The sequence below is a fragment of the Hyla sarda genome, chromosome 9, assembly GCF_029499605.1.
Source record: "Hyla sarda isolate aHylSar1 chromosome 9, aHylSar1.hap1, whole genome shotgun sequence".
NCBI classification, from domain to species: Eukaryota; Metazoa; Chordata; class Amphibia; order Anura; family Hylidae; genus Hyla; species Hyla sarda.
The window spans coordinates 121,668,710-121,688,255 of record NC_079197.1 but is presented as its reverse complement, the minus strand read 5'-3'; the positions used below and the strand labels follow the sequence as shown (position 1 = coordinate 121,688,255).

General features: G+C 41.2%; 1 protein-coding gene across 1 annotated transcript in view; it reads left to right on the top strand.

The window, feature by feature from the left end:
- The first annotated feature begins 301 nt into the window (after nucleotides 1-301).
- F9 (coagulation factor IX) overlaps nucleotides 302-19,546 on the top strand; it is a 91,929-nt gene continuing 72,684 nt past the window's right edge. The window contains exons 1-2 of the mRNA XM_056538224.1: nucleotides 302-402; nucleotides 17,457-17,620. Of these exons, the coding sequence (XP_056394199.1) occupies nucleotides 351-402; nucleotides 17,457-17,620 (216 nt within the window). The 5' untranslated portion in view covers nucleotides 302-350. The remainder of the gene's footprint in view (nucleotides 403-17,456; nucleotides 17,621-19,546) is intronic.

Sequence of the window (19,546 nt, the reverse complement as noted above, 5' to 3'; positions counted from 1 at the left end):
TGAAATCATTCAGCAGGCATCCTGACACATCACCGAGGGAGACCCCCCCCCCCCCCATGTCAGCGATTGGAGAAAATCGCAAGTCAATTCAGACATGCGATTTTCTCCAATTCCTATCTGATCGGGTCTCTGGTGACCCAATCACCCGGAAAATAGGGTTGATCGGAGCGGTCAGTGACAGCCCCGATCATCCTAAGGGATAGGAGTGAGGTCGCAGTGCTGATAACTGAGTTCTGACCAATGGCAGCGCAGGACAGGGGGTTGCCATGGAAACCCCCCGTTCTACCCACCCCTGGACGTCGGGCAGAACGGGGGGGGGGAGAAGATGGAGGCCTGTACCTGAGGAGAAGATGCGTGGGGCCCGGCGATCATCGCAGACATCCAGCGGAGATCATGGCTCAGGTAGGGAATCGAAGGTAGGGGGGAAGAAATGAAAGTGAAAGTGAAGTGATCTTTACTGTGGAAACCACTAGGAAGGCCGGACTGCAACTCCCAGCATGCCCAGACAGCCAAAGGCTGTCTGGGCATGCAGGAAGTTGTAGTTTTGCAACATCTGGAGGGTCACAGTTTGGTGACCACTGTTACAGTGGTGCCCAAACGGTAGCCCTCCAGATGTTGCCAAACTACAACTCTCAGCATGCCTAGACTGCCCAGGCATGATGGGAGTTGTAGCTCTGTAACATCTGTCCCTTCAGATTTTGTAATTTTCAAGAAATTTTTGAAAATTGCTGCTCTACTTTGAAGCCCTCTAATTTTTTCAAAATGTAAAAATATGTCCATTTTATGATGCCAACATAAAGTGGACATATTGTATTTGTGAATAAAAATAAAATGTATTTGGAATATCCATTTTCCTTACAAGCAAGAAAGTGCAAGTAACGCCGAAAATTTACCACTAAAATAAAGTAAAATATGTCACGAAAAATTTACACCCCACTGGCCTTTGGCAGATCGTTGGAACAGTGGGCTGTGCAAATGAAAAATTAAATTTTTCATTTTCACAGACCACTGTTCCAAAAATCTGTCAGACCCCTGTGGGGGGTAAATGCTCACTGTACCCCTTGTTACATTCCGTGAGGGGTGTAGTTTCCAAAATGGGGTCACATGTGGGTATTAATTTTTTTGCGTTTATGTCAGAACCGCTGTAAAATCAGCCACCCCTGTGCAAATCACCAATTTATGCCTCAAATGTACATAGTGCGCTCTCACTCCTGAGCTTTGTTGTGCGCCAGCAGAGCATTTTACGCCGACATATGGGGTTTTTCCGTACTCAGGAGAAATTCCGTTACAAATTTTGGGGGTCTTGTTTTTCCTTTTACCTCTTGTGAAAATAAAAAGTATGGGGCAACACCAGCATGTTAGTGTAAAAAAAATGTTTTTTTTTTTTTACACTAACCGGCTGATGTAGACCCCAACTTTTCCTTTTCATATGGGGTAAAAGGAGAAAAAGCCCCCCAAAATTTGTAGTGCAATTTCTCCCGAGTGCGGAGATACCCAATATGTGGCCCTAAACTGTTTCCTTGAAATACGACAGAGCTCTGAAGTGAGAGAGCGCTATGCACATTTGAGGACTAAATTAGGGATTGCATAGGGGTGAACATAGGGGTATTCTATGCCAGTGATTCCCAAACAGGGTGCCTCCAGCTATTGCTAAACTCCCAGCATGCCTGGACAGTCAGTGGCTGTCCAGAAATGCTGAGAGTTGTTGTTTGCAACAGCTGGAGGCTCCGTTTTGGAAACACTGCCGTACAATGTTTTTTATTTTTATTGGGGGGGGGGGGAGGACAGTGTAAGGGGTGTATGTGTAGTGTTTTACCCTTTATTTTGTGTTAATGTAGTGTAGTGTAGTGTTTTTAGGGTACATTCACACTGGCGCAGGTTTACAGTGAGCTTACCGCTAGGAGTTTGTGCTGCGGCAGAAAATTTACCGCAACCCAAACTTGAAGCAGGAAACTTACTGTAAACCTGCCTGTGTGAATGTACCCTGTATGTTCACATGGGGGGGGGGCAAACCTCCAGCTGTTGCAAAACTACAACTCCCAGCATGCACTGACAGACCGTGCATGCTGGGAGTTTTACTTTTGCAACAGCTGGAGGCACACTGGTTGGAAAACCTTCAGTTAGGTTCTGTTACCTAACTCAGTATTTTCCAACCAGGGTGCCTCCCGCTGTTGCAAAACTACAACTCCCAGCATGTACTGATCACCGAAGTGCATGCTGGGAGATGTAGTTATGCAACAGTTCGAGGTGCGCAACTACAACTCCCAGCATGGCGAGACAGCAGTTTGCTGTTTAGGCATGCTGGGATTTGCACTTTTGCAACATCTGCAGGGCCACAGTTCAGAGACCACTGCAGCGTGATCTCCAAACTGTGCCCCTCTAGATGTTGCAAAACTACAAATCACAGCATGCCCAGACAGCAAACTGCTGTAGGGGCATGCTGGGAGTTGTAGTTTTGCAAGATCTGGAGGACTACAGTTTATAGATCACTGCAAAGTCATCTCCAAACTGCAGCCCTCTAAATCTTGCAAAACTACAAATCCCAGCATGCCTAAACGGCTGTCTGGGCATGCTGGGAGTTGTAGTTTTGCAACATTGGGGGGGGGGCTACAGTTTAGAGAGCACTGTATGGGGTCTCCAAAGTTTAGCCCCCCCCCCAGATGTTGCTAGGCAACTACTCACCGGCTTCTGTAGTCTTCATCAGGGAGCCACGAGGGAGCCGCGCGTCATCGCCGCCCGCTGCCGCTGATCAGGTAAGGGACCTCCACCGTCGCCACCGCCGGTCACGCTACAGTCCCCCCATTCTGTCCGGAGTACCGTCGGTGGGCAGGACGGGGGAACCCAACTTTAACCCCCCTGCCCCCGATCTGCTATTGGTCGTCCCATCTTGATGACCAATAGCAGGGATAGGAGGAGTGGCACCCCTGCCACCTAACTCCTATCCCTTCAGGGGTACCGGGGGTGTCTTGGACACCCCCGATCCCCTTGATTTTCCGGGTCACCGGACACCGGTATGACCCGGATCCGCCGAAAGTCTGATCTCACGGTCTGATCTCGGATCTCATAACCCCCCTGGACATATGCACGGGATGCCTGCTGATAGATATCAGCAGTCATCCCGGTCCTGTCCCCAACCGGCTAGCGGCGGGAATCGGAATTCCCACGGGCGTATGCATACGCTCCAACGTCCTTAAGAGGTTAAGGGGTTAAAGGGGTACTCCGGTGGATTTTTTTATTTTTTTTTCCATCTCAACTGGCTTCAGAAAGTTAAACAGATTTGTAAATTACTTCTATCAAAAAATCTTAATCCTTCCAGTACTTACAGCACTAGCTGCTATATACTACAGAGAAAGTTGAGTTGCTATTTTCTGTCTGACCACAGTGCTCTCTACTGACACCTCTGTCCATGTGAGGAACTACAGGAAAGGTTTGCCATGGGGATTTGCTCCTACTCTGGACAGTTCCTGACATGGACAGAGGTGTCAGCAGAGAGCACTGTGGTCAGACAGAAAAGAGCAACTCAACTTCCTCTGTAATACACAGCAGTTGATAAGTACTGGAAAGGTTAAGATTTTTTCAATAGAAGTAATTTACAAATCTAAGAAGAAGGTAAACTCGGCACTGCTAAGTCTGTGCTCGGGCAACTGGTTGAGGTAAGGGGTCACGGTTTCTGCGGATAGAACTCGGGTGGTGCTCTGACTATATATGCAATAAGATAATCTTGATAGAAGAAATGAAGAAAAAGTCGACAACTCACCAGCGCTGGTTCAGGTGAGGTTTTCCTTTATTGTGGCATACTCACAAGCAATTGCAGGGGAGAGACAGACAAGTGGGGGGGTACAGATGGGCAAAAGAACCGTTTCACATGATGGTCGTGCTTCTTCAGGCCCGGTTCCGTTGCCCACTTGTCTGTCTCTCCCCTGCAATTGCTTGTGAGTATGCCACAATAAAGGAAAACCTCACCTGAACCAGCGCTGGTGAGTTGCCGACTTTTTCTTCATTTCTTCTATCAAGATTAATTTCCAAATCTGTCTTACTTTCTGTAGCCAGTTGATTTGAAAAAAAAATAGTTTTCCACCGGAGAACCCCTTTAACACCTTAACGACAATGGACGTAAATGTACGTCATGATGCCGTGGTACTTAACGCACCATGATGCGGTGCTCGCGTCATGCGCCGCAGGTCCCGGCTGCTATCAGGAGCCAGGGACCCACCGGTAATGCCGGACATCCGCGATAACGCGGATGTCCGCCATTAACCCCTCAGATGCCGTAATCAATACAGATCACGGCATTTGCAGCAGTGCGGTACTTTGAATAGATGATTGGATTGCCCGCAGCGCTGCCGCGGGGATCCAATCCTCCAGCATGGCAGCCGGAGGTCCCTTCACCTGGCTCCGGCTGTTCCCCGGGGTCTTCTGCTGTAAGATCGAGCAGACCAAAGCAGAAGATGACCGATAATACAGATCAGTGCTATGCTCAATGCATAGCACTGAACAATATTAGCAATCAACTGATTGCTATAAATAGTCCCCTATGGGGACTATTAAAGTGTAAAAAAAAAAGTAAAAAAACTTTAAAATAAAAAAGTTAAAACATTTGAAAAATCCCATCCCCCAATAAAAAAGTAAATGTCCGTTTTTCCCATTTTTCCCCCCAAAAAGCGTAAAAAAAAAAAAAATGAATACACATATTTGGTATCACCACGTGCGTAAAAGTCTGAAATATTAAAATATATTGTTAATTATCCCGTACGGTGAACGGCGTAAACATAAAATAAAATAAAAAGTCCAAAACTGCTGCTTTTTTGTCACATTTTATTCCAAAAAAAAAAAAATTTATAAAAAGTAACACCTAAGCAAAAGTGGTACTGATAAAAACTAAAGACCATGGCACAAAAAATTAGCCCTCAAACCACCCCATATACGGAAAAATTTGAAAGTTATAGGTGGTCAAAATAGGGCAATTTCAAACATACTTATTTTGTTAAAATGGTTTGAGATTTTTTTTAAGCGGTACAATTATAGAAAAGCATATAACCATGGCTATCATTTTAATTGTATAGACCCACAGAATAAAGAAAACATGTAATTTTTACTGGAAAGTGTACAGCGTGAAAACAAAACCTTCCAAAATTTGCTAAATTGCAGTTTTCTTTTCAATTTTCCCACATAAATAATATTTGTTTGGTTGCGCCGTACATTTTATGGTAAAATAAGTGATGTATTTACAAAGTATAATTGGTGACGCAAAAAAGAAGCCCTCATATGGGTCTGTGGATGGAAATACAAAAGAGTTATGATTTTTAGAAGGTGTGGAGGAAAAAAACGAAAATGCAAAAATAAAATTGGTCTAGTCCTTAAGGCCAAAATGGGCCTGGTCCTTAAGGGATTAAGGATGAAGGGCGTACCTGTACACCCTCATCCCGCTCCCCTTCTATGACGCACGATGATGCCCGGCATTAACCCCCTTAGACACTGCGATCGAAGTTGGTCGCAGCGTCTAAAATACAAAAAATCCATCCTGGCAGCGTAGAAGAGATGATCGGGACCACCGTGGTGAAACCGCAGTGTCCCGATCAGCTTAGAGGAAGGCAAGAGGGCCCTTACCTGCCTCCTCGCCATCCGATCATTGCTTTGAAGCTCCAGTCAGCCTCAGCTGGCTGGAGCAGCAGGGCACAGTTAACACTGATCAATGCTATGCTATGGCATATCATTATTCAGTGTATGCAATCAGAAGATTACATGTTATAGTCTCCTATAACATTTTGTAAAAAAAAAAAAAAAAAGTTAATAAATAAATAAAATAATAAAAGTTTGAATCACCCCCCTTTTATCATAAAAAAATATGTAAACAAAAATAAGCATTTGTGGGATTACCTTGTGCAGAAATGTCTGAACTATAAAAATATTATATTAATTAAACCGCACGGTCAATCGGGTTTACCAAAAAAAAAATTCCAAAATATCATTTTTGGTCACTTTGTATACCCTAAAAATAAAGTATAAAAGCCGATCAAAAAGTCCCATCAAAACAAAAGCCAATAAAAACTTCAGATCACAGTACAAAAAAATGAGCCCTCATATAGCCTCGTATACGAAAAAATGAAAAGTTATAGGGGTCAGAAGCGGACAATTTTAAACATACAAATTTTGGTGCATGTAGTTAGTAGTAAAATAAAATAAAAACTGCCTAAATTGGTTATTCTTGTAACCGTATGGACCTACAGAATAAAAATAAGGTGTCATTTTTACTGAAAAGTGCACTGCATAGAATAGCCCGCAAAAGTTACAAATGGCATTTTTTATTTTATTTTGCCCCACAAATATTTTATTTTTGATTTCACCATAGATTTTGTGGTGAAATGATTGATGGTATAACAAATAAAAATTGGTGGCGCAAAAAACAAGCCCTCATATGGGTCTATAGGTGGAAAATTGAAAGTGTTTTGTTTTTTCCTCCTCATCTTTTAAAAATCATAAGTGCAAAAATGAAAAAACCTGTTGTCCTTAAAGGCCTTCTGCGGTCGAAAACAACTTATCGCGGGGTGTTCTGTAGTTCTATGGGAGAGGTTGGGAGGCAGCGTCCGTGCCTCCCCGCCTCTCCCATAGACCTGTATGGGGAGGAGGCGTAACCGTGGACCTCTCTAGGGGGCCCTGTCAGGAGATCACGGGGGGTCCCTCTGAGGAGATCTCTAGGGGGCCCCGTTCAGGAGATCGCGGGGGATCCTGTGAATAGGGAGTAAGTGCTATAATGCTGCAGTTGTCCTTTAAGGGGTTATGGACCTGGAGCGATAATCGCCTGATCGATCATTTATATAAACATTCATTGACAATCATTGTATTGTAAACATGCCCAGTGATAAAAAAAAGAACAATAAAACGATCGCCAATTTAATCTTTTATGCGGACATAGAAGTTATTATTTGCCAGCAATACATCCCCTTGTGCAGACATGGGAACACTGCCAACAATTATGTAAAGTGATTTGTGGGAACAATCACACAAAGAAATGTTCATATAGACCAGTGTTCCCCAACCAGTCTGCCTCCAGCTGTTGCAAAACTACAACCCCCAGCATGCCCCGACAGCCAGCAGTGGGACCCCCGCGATCAGACATCTTATCCCCCATCCTTCGTATAGGGAGATAATGAGTACCCCTTTTAGGGCACAAAGGGTTTAGGTCTTGAGGACACACATCCAAATTTTGTTTTCTTTTTCTCCTCCTCGCTTTGTAAGAGATGTAACCCTTTCAGTTCTCCATCTACAGATCCATATGTGGGATTGTTTTTTGCAGGATCAATTCTACTTCATAAAGACACCTTTCATTTTACTATATGATGTATGGAGAAACAAGAATATCTATCTATATATATATATATATATATATATATATATATATATATATATATATTGCTTGTGGGAAGGGGGGATTGAGGGGATTTGTTTTGCTATGTCTAAAACCTCTTAAACGGCACAATCACAGCTCTTTACGTTCCTTCCTGTAGCATCCCATTACCATAGACTTGCATAATATTTAAAAGACAAACAAAAAAATAATTAGACAGTCTGTGTGGGTCTATCCTGTTAAAAACAATGGATTCTGATGTTCTGAAATTTTTCTTATGGACCCAAACAGACACTTTTAACTTTTGACAGACACCCTACTGAAAAGAATGGAACTGTTAAAGACCCACATGATGTACAAAAATAAATAAAATGGACTTTTAAACGGATAGCCAGACGTAATATGAACCATCCATAACTCCTTGCACATACAACATACTTAAAGGGGTACTCCAATGGAAAACAATTTTTGTTTTAACCCCTTAAGGACGCAGGGTTTTTTCCGTTTTTGCATTTTCATTTTTTCCTCATCAACTTAAAAAAATCATAACGCTTTCAATTTTGCACCTAAAATTCCATATTATGGCTTGTTTTATGTGCAACCAATTCTACTTTGCAGTGACATTGGTCATTTTACCAAAATATCCATGACGAAGCAGAAAAAAAATTCATAGTGCGACAAAATTGAAGAAAAAATGCAATTTTGTAACTTTGGGGGCTTCCATTTCTACGCAGTAAATTTTTCGGTAAAGATGACACCTTCTCTTTATTTTGTAGGTCCATACAATTAAAAAAATACCCTACTTATATAAGTTTGATTTTTCCGTACTTCTAAAAAAAAATCATAACATGCAGGGAAATTTATACGTTTAAAACTGTCATATTCTGACCCCTATAACTGTTAAATTCTTCCGCGTATGGAGCGGCATGAGGGCTCATTTTTTGCACCGTGATCTGAAGTTTTTATCGATATCATTTTTATATTGATCGGACTTTTTGATCGCTTTTTATTTATTTTTTCATGATATAAAAAGTGACCAAAAATACGCTATTTTGGAATTTTTTCTTTTTTTGCGCGTACGCCATTGACCGTGTGGACATTTCCACATGCGATGATACCACATATGTTTAATTTTATTTTTATTTACACTTTTTTTTAATTGGGAAAAGGGGGGTGATTCTTACTTTTATTAGGAAAGGGGTTAAATCATCTTTATTAACTTTTTTTCACACTTTTTTTTTGCAGTGTAATAGCCCCCCCCTAGTGGCTATTACACTGCACATACCGATCTCATACACAGATACCAGATCAACTGGTGTCAGAAAGTTAAGCAAATTTGTAAATTGAACTGTCCAGAGAAGGGGATTTGCTCCTTCTCTGGACAGTTCCTGACATGGACAGAGGTGTCAGCGGAGAGCACTGTGGTCAGACAGAAAAGAAATTAAAAAAGAAAAGAACTTCCCCTGTAGTATACAGCCGCTGATAAGTACTGGAAGGATTAAGATTTTTAAATAGAAGTAATTTCCAAATCTGTTTAACTTTCTGGCACCAGTTGATTGTAAAAAAATGTTTTCCACCAGAATACCCCCTAAGGCTTATCACAATATCAAAGGATCTGCCAGTGGACAAAGGCTCTGACACAATATTGGATCCTAAAGGTCTAGTCTAAAATAATCTCAACCTGGAGGTGACCTTTGAGACAGTCTGTTGCCATATGGTCTGTTTCTTAAGGGCAGTTCACATACAATCGATTACACCCTATTGATCACATGTCCTGCGTACAATGACAAAGATTACAATGTAATAAGAAGTGGGCATGTACTGGTTCTGTATAGAGTGTGTGGAGTGGAGTTCAGGGTGTTCCACTCTCCGGTTTGGATCGCGATCTGGTGCCTAGGAGGAGCTGTCCTGTCACAAATTTACGGAGGGCAGCAGAAGTATATCCAAACAGGTTTATTGATAGAATAATAAGAAGAGCATATAAAGTAGACAACGGGTTTCGCGAGGGGGCCCTCGCTTCGTCAGGTCTGGGGTGCTGTACCATTGTAGAGACTTGAACATTTGAAAAAACACAGGAGTGTTCACAGGGGAGTGACGTCACATTCAGGCCGGAAACATGCAGAGTTGTCATTCAAACATATACGTATACATTTACATTTTGCAGCTGAAATAATAGCAGACCGACTTCATGGAGTGAACACTCACAATAAAATAATTATTATAAAAATAAAATAAAGATGGTAATGTTATATTTAAACATCGTGCAGGCTGGGTCTTCCAGCACAGTTGTGGTTGCATGTGCCGTGCCGACAGGAGGAAAACTTGTTAATACAGATGCTGCCCTGGTTGCGGACAGTATGGGGGACACATTGGATAGTTCAGAAGTCTTGGACAGTACCAGGCTGCTATCTGACCCAAGTTATTTTGTTGTATAGGTTATTGTACTCACTCTGTGTATTAAGTCTTATGAATATTGTGTCTGCTGTAGTGCAAATAGTGTGATGTGAGCTGGAGTGGCTCAACGTGCTGGTTTTGATACTGCGGCGTTTGGACTCAAAGTTTCGGTGGGATGGTTATTGTAAAAAATATATAATGCAGTATACATATGCCAATATGCATATATAGAGATGTGAACTGTGTTATGAAATTTAGTTGACTGCGTTCTTCAGGCCTATTGTGAAAGGATATGTCTGTCCATATGTATGCAACAATATATACTTACAAATGCACGTAATGTATTAAATACATGTAATATATTAAGGTGATACATGGGGATGGATATCATTAGTGTTGGTGGGATATTTAAATAGTAAGAATGTCACATGATGGTTATACATAATATATTATTAATGATAAAAATTTGTATTAATATAAATAAGTATGTAGGTAAAATTACAATGGGATGAAAGGATGTTATAATACAATCGGATAAAATATAACACAGATGGATAAAATATAACACAAATTTATATGATAATATAAAATTATAATAATAATAATAAGGGGGCATATGAGGTGGTAAAATATGTATGGAAACTATTGTTATTTATGTTATTTAATAAGTTCTGTGGCTTCATTAAGACCTCCTGGCATTAAAGTATCTCACCTAAAAATCCAGTACATCTCTCTTTTTATTAATTCTTCATATCAGTTGGAGACTTTCCTCCAATATGGTCAATCTGGTAAATTGTGACCGGATCGGCTATTCCTATATTTTTTCTGTGCAGTGTTGGGACACACTGTGCAGGAGGAAGCCTTTTTTTTATGTTTCTTCTGTGTCCATTTAGTCTTTGGTGCAATTCCTGGGTTGTGCGGCCAACATATTGTTGGCCGTATATTCATTCTAATACATAAATAACGTGAAGGTCTCTCCAGTATTGTTGCTTTTTATGAATTTTTTTCCCGCTTTAATGGAGTTGCAGCAAAGGCACGGGCATCCTCCACACTTATAAATTCCTGGACTTTTGTGGACTTTTGGTTTGCGTAAGTTTGCTGGGCACCACCATAGATTTCAGGGTGGGTGCTCTTCTATAGGTGATTCCAGGATTTGATGGTAGTGTGCCCTTCATAATTTGATCATTTAATAAAATGTGCCAATGTTTTTTAAAAGTGCATTTTATTTGGTTGTGAGCGAAATTGTATGTTGTTATAAAATTGAGGAGGGGTAGTTTAATTTCTGGTTTGCCAATTTAGTTATGAGCAGCTTTGGAATTTTTTTTTTACTACTTCTAACTAGGGATAAGCGAATGTAATCTGATGAATCCGAAGTCATTACCAATTTCCGGAAAAATTTGATTCACAACAAATGTGAATATCACCGCAATTTGATCGTGTGAATCGCTTCATTAAACTCCATTTAGTGCGGCCCAAGCTCCAGGGCATCTAAAACGGTGGATCCACATGTGAGGACATGGGCCAAGGAATCCTGAATCACATGCAGGATGCAGCCTATCAGCAACAATATATTTTTATAATTCGGAAATTTCTGCACGCGGCAATACCACATGTGTTTATTTTTATTTACACAGTTTTTTTTTATGGGAAAAGGGGGGTGATTCAAACTTTTATTAGGGAAGGGGTTAAATTATCTTTATTCACTTTTTTTTGCAGCGTTATAGCTCCCATAGGGACCTATAACACTGCACACACTGATCTTTTACATTGATCAGTGGTTTCTCATAAGAAACCACTGATCGATGATTCTGCCGCTTGACTGCTCATGCCTGGATATTATGCACTGAGCAGTCATTCGGCGATCGGACAGCGAGGAGGCAGGTAGAGATCCTCCGGCTGTCATGTAAGCTGTTTGGTATGCCGCGATTTCGCCGTGGTGATCCTGAACAGCTCCCTGAGCTTACCGGCATGGTTTCACTTTCATTTTAGATGCGGCGGGTGCTTTTAGCCACGGGTCCTGGCCGTTGTTAGAGGCAGGGCCCGACCCTCTATAATGCGGGGCCACGCCGAGGAACCCCGTTATAGAAGGGGAGCGGACTCAGGACGTACAGGTACGCCCTGGGTCCTTAACAGGTTAATGACACAGTACGGAGTTGGCGGCAGCAGGAGGAGAAGATATATTGGCTGAATGACACATCGTGGAGGTGGCAGAAGCATGAGGAGACCATATTGTGGCTGAATGACACAACTTGGAGGCGGCGCCAGCATGAGGAGACCATATAGTGGATGAATGACACAGTCTGGAGTTGGCAGAAGCATGAGGAGATTATATAGTGGCTTAATGACACAGCCTGGAGTTGGCGGCAGCATGAGGAGAACATATAGTGGCTGAATGACACAGGCTGGAGTTAGCGGCAGCATGGGGAGACCATATAGTGGCTTAATGACACAGCATGGAGTTGGCGGCAGCATGAGGAGACCATATAGTGGCTGAATGAAACACAGCCTGGAGGTGGCAGCAGCATGAGGAGAACATATGGTGGCAGTATGAGACAGCTTGAAGCTGGCATCAGTATGAGGAGAACATATGGTGGCAGAATGAGACAGCCTGGAGGTGGCAGCAGCAGCATCAGGAGTCCTGAAAGTGACCCGGTGACAAAGCGATCAATAAGTCCTATCCATGCAAAAATGGTAGCGCTAAAAACCTCAGGTCATGGCGCAAAAAAATGAGCCCTCATACCTCCCATATGCGGAAAAATAAAAAGTTATAGGGGTCAGAAGATGACAATTTTAAACGTATAAATTTTCCTGCATGTAGTTTTGATTTTTTCCAGAAGTACGACAAAATCAAACCTACATGAGTAGGGTATCATTTTAACCATATGGACCTACAGAATAAAGAGGTGTCATTTTTACTGAAAAATGTACTGTGTAGAAACAGAAGCCCCCAAAAGTTACAAAACTGTGGGTTTTTTTTTTTTCAATTTTGTCTCACAATGATTTTTTTTCCGTTTCGCCGTAGATTTTTGGGTAAAATGACTGAAATCATTACAAAGTTGAATTGGTGGCGCAAAAAATAAGCCATCACATGGATTTTTAGGTGAAAAATTGAAAGAGTTAGGATTTTTTTAAGGTGAGGAGGAAAAAACTAAAATGCAAAAACGGAAAAACCCCGGGTACTTTAGGGGTTAAGCCACTATATGGTCTCCTCATGCTGCCGCCAGCTTCACACTGTGTCTTTCAGCCACTATATGGTCTCCCCATGCTGCCGCTAACTCCAGGCTGTGTCATTCAGCCACTATATGTTCTCCTCATGCTTCTGCCATCTCCATGCTATGTCATTCAGGCACTATATGGTCTCCTCATGCTGCCACCACCTTCACGCTGTGTCATTTAGCCACCATATGCTTTCCTCACGCTGCCGCAAACTCAAGGCTGTGTCATTCAGCTACAATATGCTGCCGCCAACTCCAGGCTGTGTCATTCAGTCACTATATGGTCTCCTCATTCTGCCGCCAGCTCCAGGCTGTGTCATTCAGCCACTATATGGTCTCCCCATGCTACAGCTAATTCCAGGCTGTGTCATTAAGCCACTATATGGTCTCCTCATGCTGCCATCAACTCCAGACTGTGTCATTTAGCCACTATATGGTCTTCCCATGCTGGCGCCACCTCCACGTTGTGTCATTCAGCCACTATATGGTCACCTCATGCTTCTGCCACTTCCACGCTATGTCATTCAGGCACTATATGGTCTCCTCATGCTGCCACCACCTTCACGCTGTCTCATTTAGCCACTATATGTTCTCCACATGCTGCCGCAAACTCAAGGCTGTGTCATTCAGTTACAACATGCTGCCGCCAACTCCAAGCTGTGTCATTCAGCCATTATATGTTCTACTCATGCTGCCGCCACCTCCACGCTGTGTCATTCAGCCACTATATGGTCTCCTCATACTGATGCCACCTCCAGGCCACCTCCAGGCCAGAAATAGCCATTTTTAATAGTGATTCAGCGCCATTAAATTCGGACCGAAACACATTTTTGGGGAAAATTCGGCAAATCGGCCGAATGTAATTTTTCAAAAATGCGATCATCTCTGCTTCTAACGATCTCTACAGTAAACATGTGATCTTTCGTAAAATATACATAGACGATCTCTTCTTTCTTTGGAATGGGTCGATGACATTATCAACCAGTTTGTGGAAGAGATTAATGGGAACTACTGGGGCATCACACTTTCCTCACAAGAGAAAATAGAATATCTGGATCTGGAAATATATCATGATTCCAATAAAATACTTGCAGCAACCTACTTCAAAAAGGTTGACGCTAATAGCTACCTCTCTTTTAACAGCGGACATCTAAAAAAGTGTTGATCTAGTATACCATTTAGTCAGTTTAAGAGAATATGGAAGAATTGCACCAAGAATGAAACCTACAAGCAGCAAGCGGAAATCCTCACCAACCGTTTTAAAACAAAGGGGTACCCTGAACAGCTAATTATGGAAGCATGAGAAAAAACTAACAATCTTAATCAGGAAGAATGCCTAACAAAGAAGATCTACACTAACAGCAACACCAAACCAGAAACGGAACTACCCCGCCTCAGCCGGCTTTCGATCAGCTTCTGAGCGCGATTTGTATCTGCGGGGTCCTGATTGCTATGAGCAACCGGGACCTGCGGCTAATAATGGACATCGCCGATCGGGCTGATGCCTGGTATTAACCCTTTAGATGATGTGATCAAAGTTGATAGCGGCGTCTAAAACGGGAGAATATGCTGCTCAGGGGAGATGTTCGGGACCGCTGCGGTGAAATCGTGGCATCCTGAACAGCTGAGAGGACATCGGGAGGTGCCTTACCTTCTTCAAGGCTGTCCGATCAGCGTTTGATTGCTCCAAGCCTGATATCCAGGCTTGAGAAATCAAGCGCAGAAAACACTGATCAATGCATTCTTATGGCAATGCATTGAACAGTGCCTGCAATCAGTTTATGCAGTATAATAGCCCTTAGAGGGGGCTATAACACTGCATATAAAAAGAAAAAAAATTGTTAATAAATGTGATTTAGCCCCTTCCCTAATAAAAATCAGAATCACCCCCCTTTTCCCATTTAAAAAAAAAAGTGTGTGAATGAAAACAAACATAAGTGGTATTGCCGTTTGCATAAATGTCCAAACTATAAAAACTATATTGTTAATTAAACCGCACGGTCAATGGTGTACGCGCAAAAAAATTCATAAGTCCAAAATAGCGTATTTTTGGTAACTTTTTATACCATAAAAAATTGTATAAAAAGCTATCAAAAAGTCAGATCAAAACAAAAATGGTACTGATAAAAACTTCAGCTCATGATGCGAAAAATGAGTCCTCATACCGCCCCATTCATGGGGAAAAAAAAGTTATAGGGGTCAGAAGATGACAGTTTTAAACGTATTAATTTTCGTGCATGTAGTTATGATTTTTTCCATAAGTACAACAAAATCAAACCTATATAAGTAGGGTATCATTTTAATCGTATGGACCTACAAAATAAAGGTAAGGTGTCATTTTTACCGAAAAAAGTACTGCGTAGAAACGGAATCCCCCAAAGGATACAAAATTGTGTTTTTTCTTCAATTTTGTCGCACAATGATTTTTTTTCCGTTTCACCATAGATTTTTGGGTAAAATTACTGAGGTCATTACAAAGTAGATGTATAGCAAAGAAGTGTAGCTTCTGGCACCACCGATATCACTAAGCCGTTATGTGAGAGGACGAGTACACTGCCCAGGATCCGTGCATGCAGTTAAGTGGTGCTGCAAGTATAAGCTGTCCAGGTATAACAAATAGAGATAGAAAAGAGACTCACCGTTATATAACAAATAGAGATAGATCGGCGACTCACCGTTACTGCAAATGAACTTCTCTTTATTCCGAGGTATATGGTGTACACATCAAGGCAAGGGAGGGCTGGATAAGAGGCAGGGGGTGTGGGTAGGACTGCATAGTTTCGTGCCATCCCCATGCATCACCTTAACATTTTACATGCATTCAATACCTTACGTGCATTTGTAAGTATATATTGTTGCATAAATATGGACAGACATATCCTTTCACAATAGGCCTGAAGAACACGGTCAACAAACTTCCATAACACAGTTCACATCTCTATATATGCATATCGGCATATATATATATATATATCTTTAACTAGCACTTACTACCTATTAGCTCTCCAGCCCATCACTTACTTATGGCCATTTTTACCCAATCTAAATACATATATGATATCTATATACATATATAATATAACAGTGAATCCTGCAGGCATACTCTAATGTATGCTTCCAATGCACACCTAAGATAAAATATATAATACATACTTGACAAACCGCATTATATATATATAACCATCCGCCAGAAACTTTAAATCCAAACGCTGCAGAATCAAAACAGCACGGCGAGTCGCTCCAGAGCTCAAGCTAACAACAGAAGCACACATCACGCTATTTGCGCTACAGCTGACACAATATTCATAAGACTTAATACACAGAGTGAGTACAATAACCTATACAACAAAATAACTCGCGGTCAGATAGCAGCCTGGTACTGTCCAACACTTCTGAACTATCCGATGTGTCCCCCATACTGTCCGCAACCAGGGCAGCATCTGGATTAACATGTGTTCCTCCTGTCGGCACGGCACATGCAACCACAACTGCGCTGGAAGACCCAGCCTGCACGAATGCCGAGGGTACTTAACCCTATGAAGTATACTGTTTAAATATAACATTACCATCACTATCTATTTATTTTTATTTTTATTATGGTTATTTTATTGTAAATGTTCACTCCATGAAGTCGGTCTGCTATTACATAAAATGTAAATGTATACGTATATGTTTGAATGACAACTCTGCATGTTTCCGGCCTGAATGCAACGTCACTCCCCTGTGAACACTCCTGTGTTTTTTTAAATGTTTAAGTCTCTACAATGGTACGGCACCCCAGACCTGATGAAGCGAGGGCCCCCTCGCGAAACCCGTTGTCTATTTTATATGATTTTATCCTAATTCTATCAATAAACCTGTTTGGATATACTTCTGCTGCCCTCCGTACATTTGTGACAGGAGAGCTCCTCCTAGGCACCAGATCGCGATCCAAACCAGAGAGTGGAACACCCTGAACTCCACTCCACACACTCTACTGCTTCACCGACATCATAGATTATCGGGAAAGGACGTAAGGCTGCCGTGAGGATTCTATCTGAGTGAATACACTCTATCATGTACTAATCAGTGCTGTGCCTGCAGCGCAACACCAAGAAGTGAGTGTGCAATCTCACCATCCTTTGCTCCATTTGAGTAATCTTAAGCTTCCTTTTTGTTCACCACAATTTTTACTGGAAATAACTACACTTAGGGGGAGATTTATCAAAACCTGTGCAGAGGAAGAGTGGTGCAGTTGCCCATAGCAACCAATCAGATTGCTTCTTTCACTTTCCACAGGCCTCTTTAGAGGCCTGTGGAAAATGAAAGAAGCAATCTGATTGGTTGCTATGGGCAACTGCACCACTCTTCCTCTGCACAGGTTTTGATAAATCTCCCCCTTAGAGAGCGCCTGCTCTTTTTTTCTGTTCTTTATTTCTATATATGCTCCTACAGGTTCTCTATAGACAGAGATAGGCCCTCACATCAGATAATAACATATCTATAAAATGCTTTCCTCACAGTGTTCCTGTCTGACAAATCTGCAAGCAGCATTCTGGTGAGACAAAAGAGATATAATGCTGGCCGCTTGGAAGAATTTGTTGCGGGCAATCTGGAACGAGAATGTATAGAGGAAAAGTGCAGCTATGAAGAAGCAAGAGAAGTCTTCGAGAATGATGAAAAAACTGTAAGCAAGATAGCGGGCGGCCATTATTAATACAATGAATTGAGAATAATTGCAGAAAATGATAACTATGGACTGGGTTTGAAGGAAATGTACTATTAATTTTTTTTCATTGCATTACATGATGCGTCTTTTGCTGCCAAATTCAAATCCCATTCATGTAAATTGTTATCTTAAAATGTGACATATTTCTTTTTTGTTAGGGTGCCAATGCTTCTTTCATTTTTATTTTACATTTTTTCTCACCTAGTCTGCTCCTAAAAAGAATAATAATATTAATAATAAATAAATAAAAAAAAAAAAAAAAAAAAAAATATATATATATATATATATATATATAAATAATAAAAAAAAAATATATATATATATATATATATATATATAAATATATATATATATATATATATATATATATATATATGTAATATACTACTATTTATTAACCTACATGAGAAAGCAGTGATATCACACATCATGATTACATGTGACAACATATTTGGAAAACTATAGTTTCTACTGGAGCTTTCCTTTAAAAGGGCTGTTGCCACAAGTTATCAGTTATTGTTCTCAAGATCATTTTACCAGTACATAAATGACACTTTCATAGGCTGATCTATGTTCATACAATATGTCCAAACAATCGTCTACTCAAAAGCTAAATTATTGGCATAACATTGAGTATTTTGAGAACATATCGTTAGTAGGGGTCCTTGTGAGAACATAGCGTTAGTAGGGGTACACACAGATGGTTTTTTATAAAAGAGATGTACCAATTTGGGTTGTGATAGAAGTTCAAGTGTTACACATGGGCATTACAACATTCACAAGTGCCATGGCTCATTGATCTAAATATCAGTTCAAGAACTTTCACTGATGATGTCCTTTCCCATGTCGTGATCTACTAGGTTGTCTGTCAGGTTATATATATATATATATATATATATATATATATATATATATATATATATATCACGACATGGGAAAGGACATCATCAGTGAAAGTTCTTGAACTGATATTTATATCAATGAGCCATGGCACTTGTAAATGTTGTAATGCCCATGTGTAACATAATATTAATTAAAAAAAAGTTCCCCCTATTTTTATTCTCAGCCAAATACCAACCAAGCAGCAACAGCCCTTATGTTACCAGGGTGGGTGAAGACCATTTTTACTGGCCCTCCCCAGCCTAAATAACACCAGCCTGTTACCGCCTAGGCCCAGGAGTGCCATTTTTGATACTCCCGGCCTGTAGGTACACGCTCTTTTCAGCCCCCCTATGGCGGTGGGTACCGGGGTAATGATTGGGGGTTAGCGCTAGCTGTTTTTGTGACTAACGCTAAGCCCGGCTTAGTAAAGGACTCTATCAGACAGCTTCCACTACTAAGCCTGTAAAGTAAATAAAAATAAAAAAACAACACCTTTTAAAAACTTTTATTCCAAAAAACATGCCCTCACAAGCCCTCATTAACCATATTATTAATTTTAAATGAAAATAAAAAAAGCTGGTCATCGACGTAGTCCACCAATTCTGAAGAAGACCTCTGCATACACGGATCTGAAATGAGAGGAAAAAAAACACGGAAAATTGGTTAGTACATTTATGGTGCCCTCCCATAAACCAGCGTTTCCAAACAGGGAGCCTCCAGCTGTTGCTAAACCACAACTCCCATAATTTCCAGACAGCTTTTGCAACTTGCAATTTAGGAACAGCTGGAGTTTCTAAACAACAACTCCCATCATGAGAGTTGTAGTTTAGCAACAGCTGGAGGCACCCCGTTCCTAAACTACAACCCCTGTCATGGGAGTTGTAGTTTAGCAACAGCTGGGGGCACCTCGATTCTAAACTACAACTCCCTTCATGGAAGTTGTAGTTTAGCAACAGCTGGAGGCGCCCCGTTCCTAAACTACAACTCCTGTCATGGGAGTTG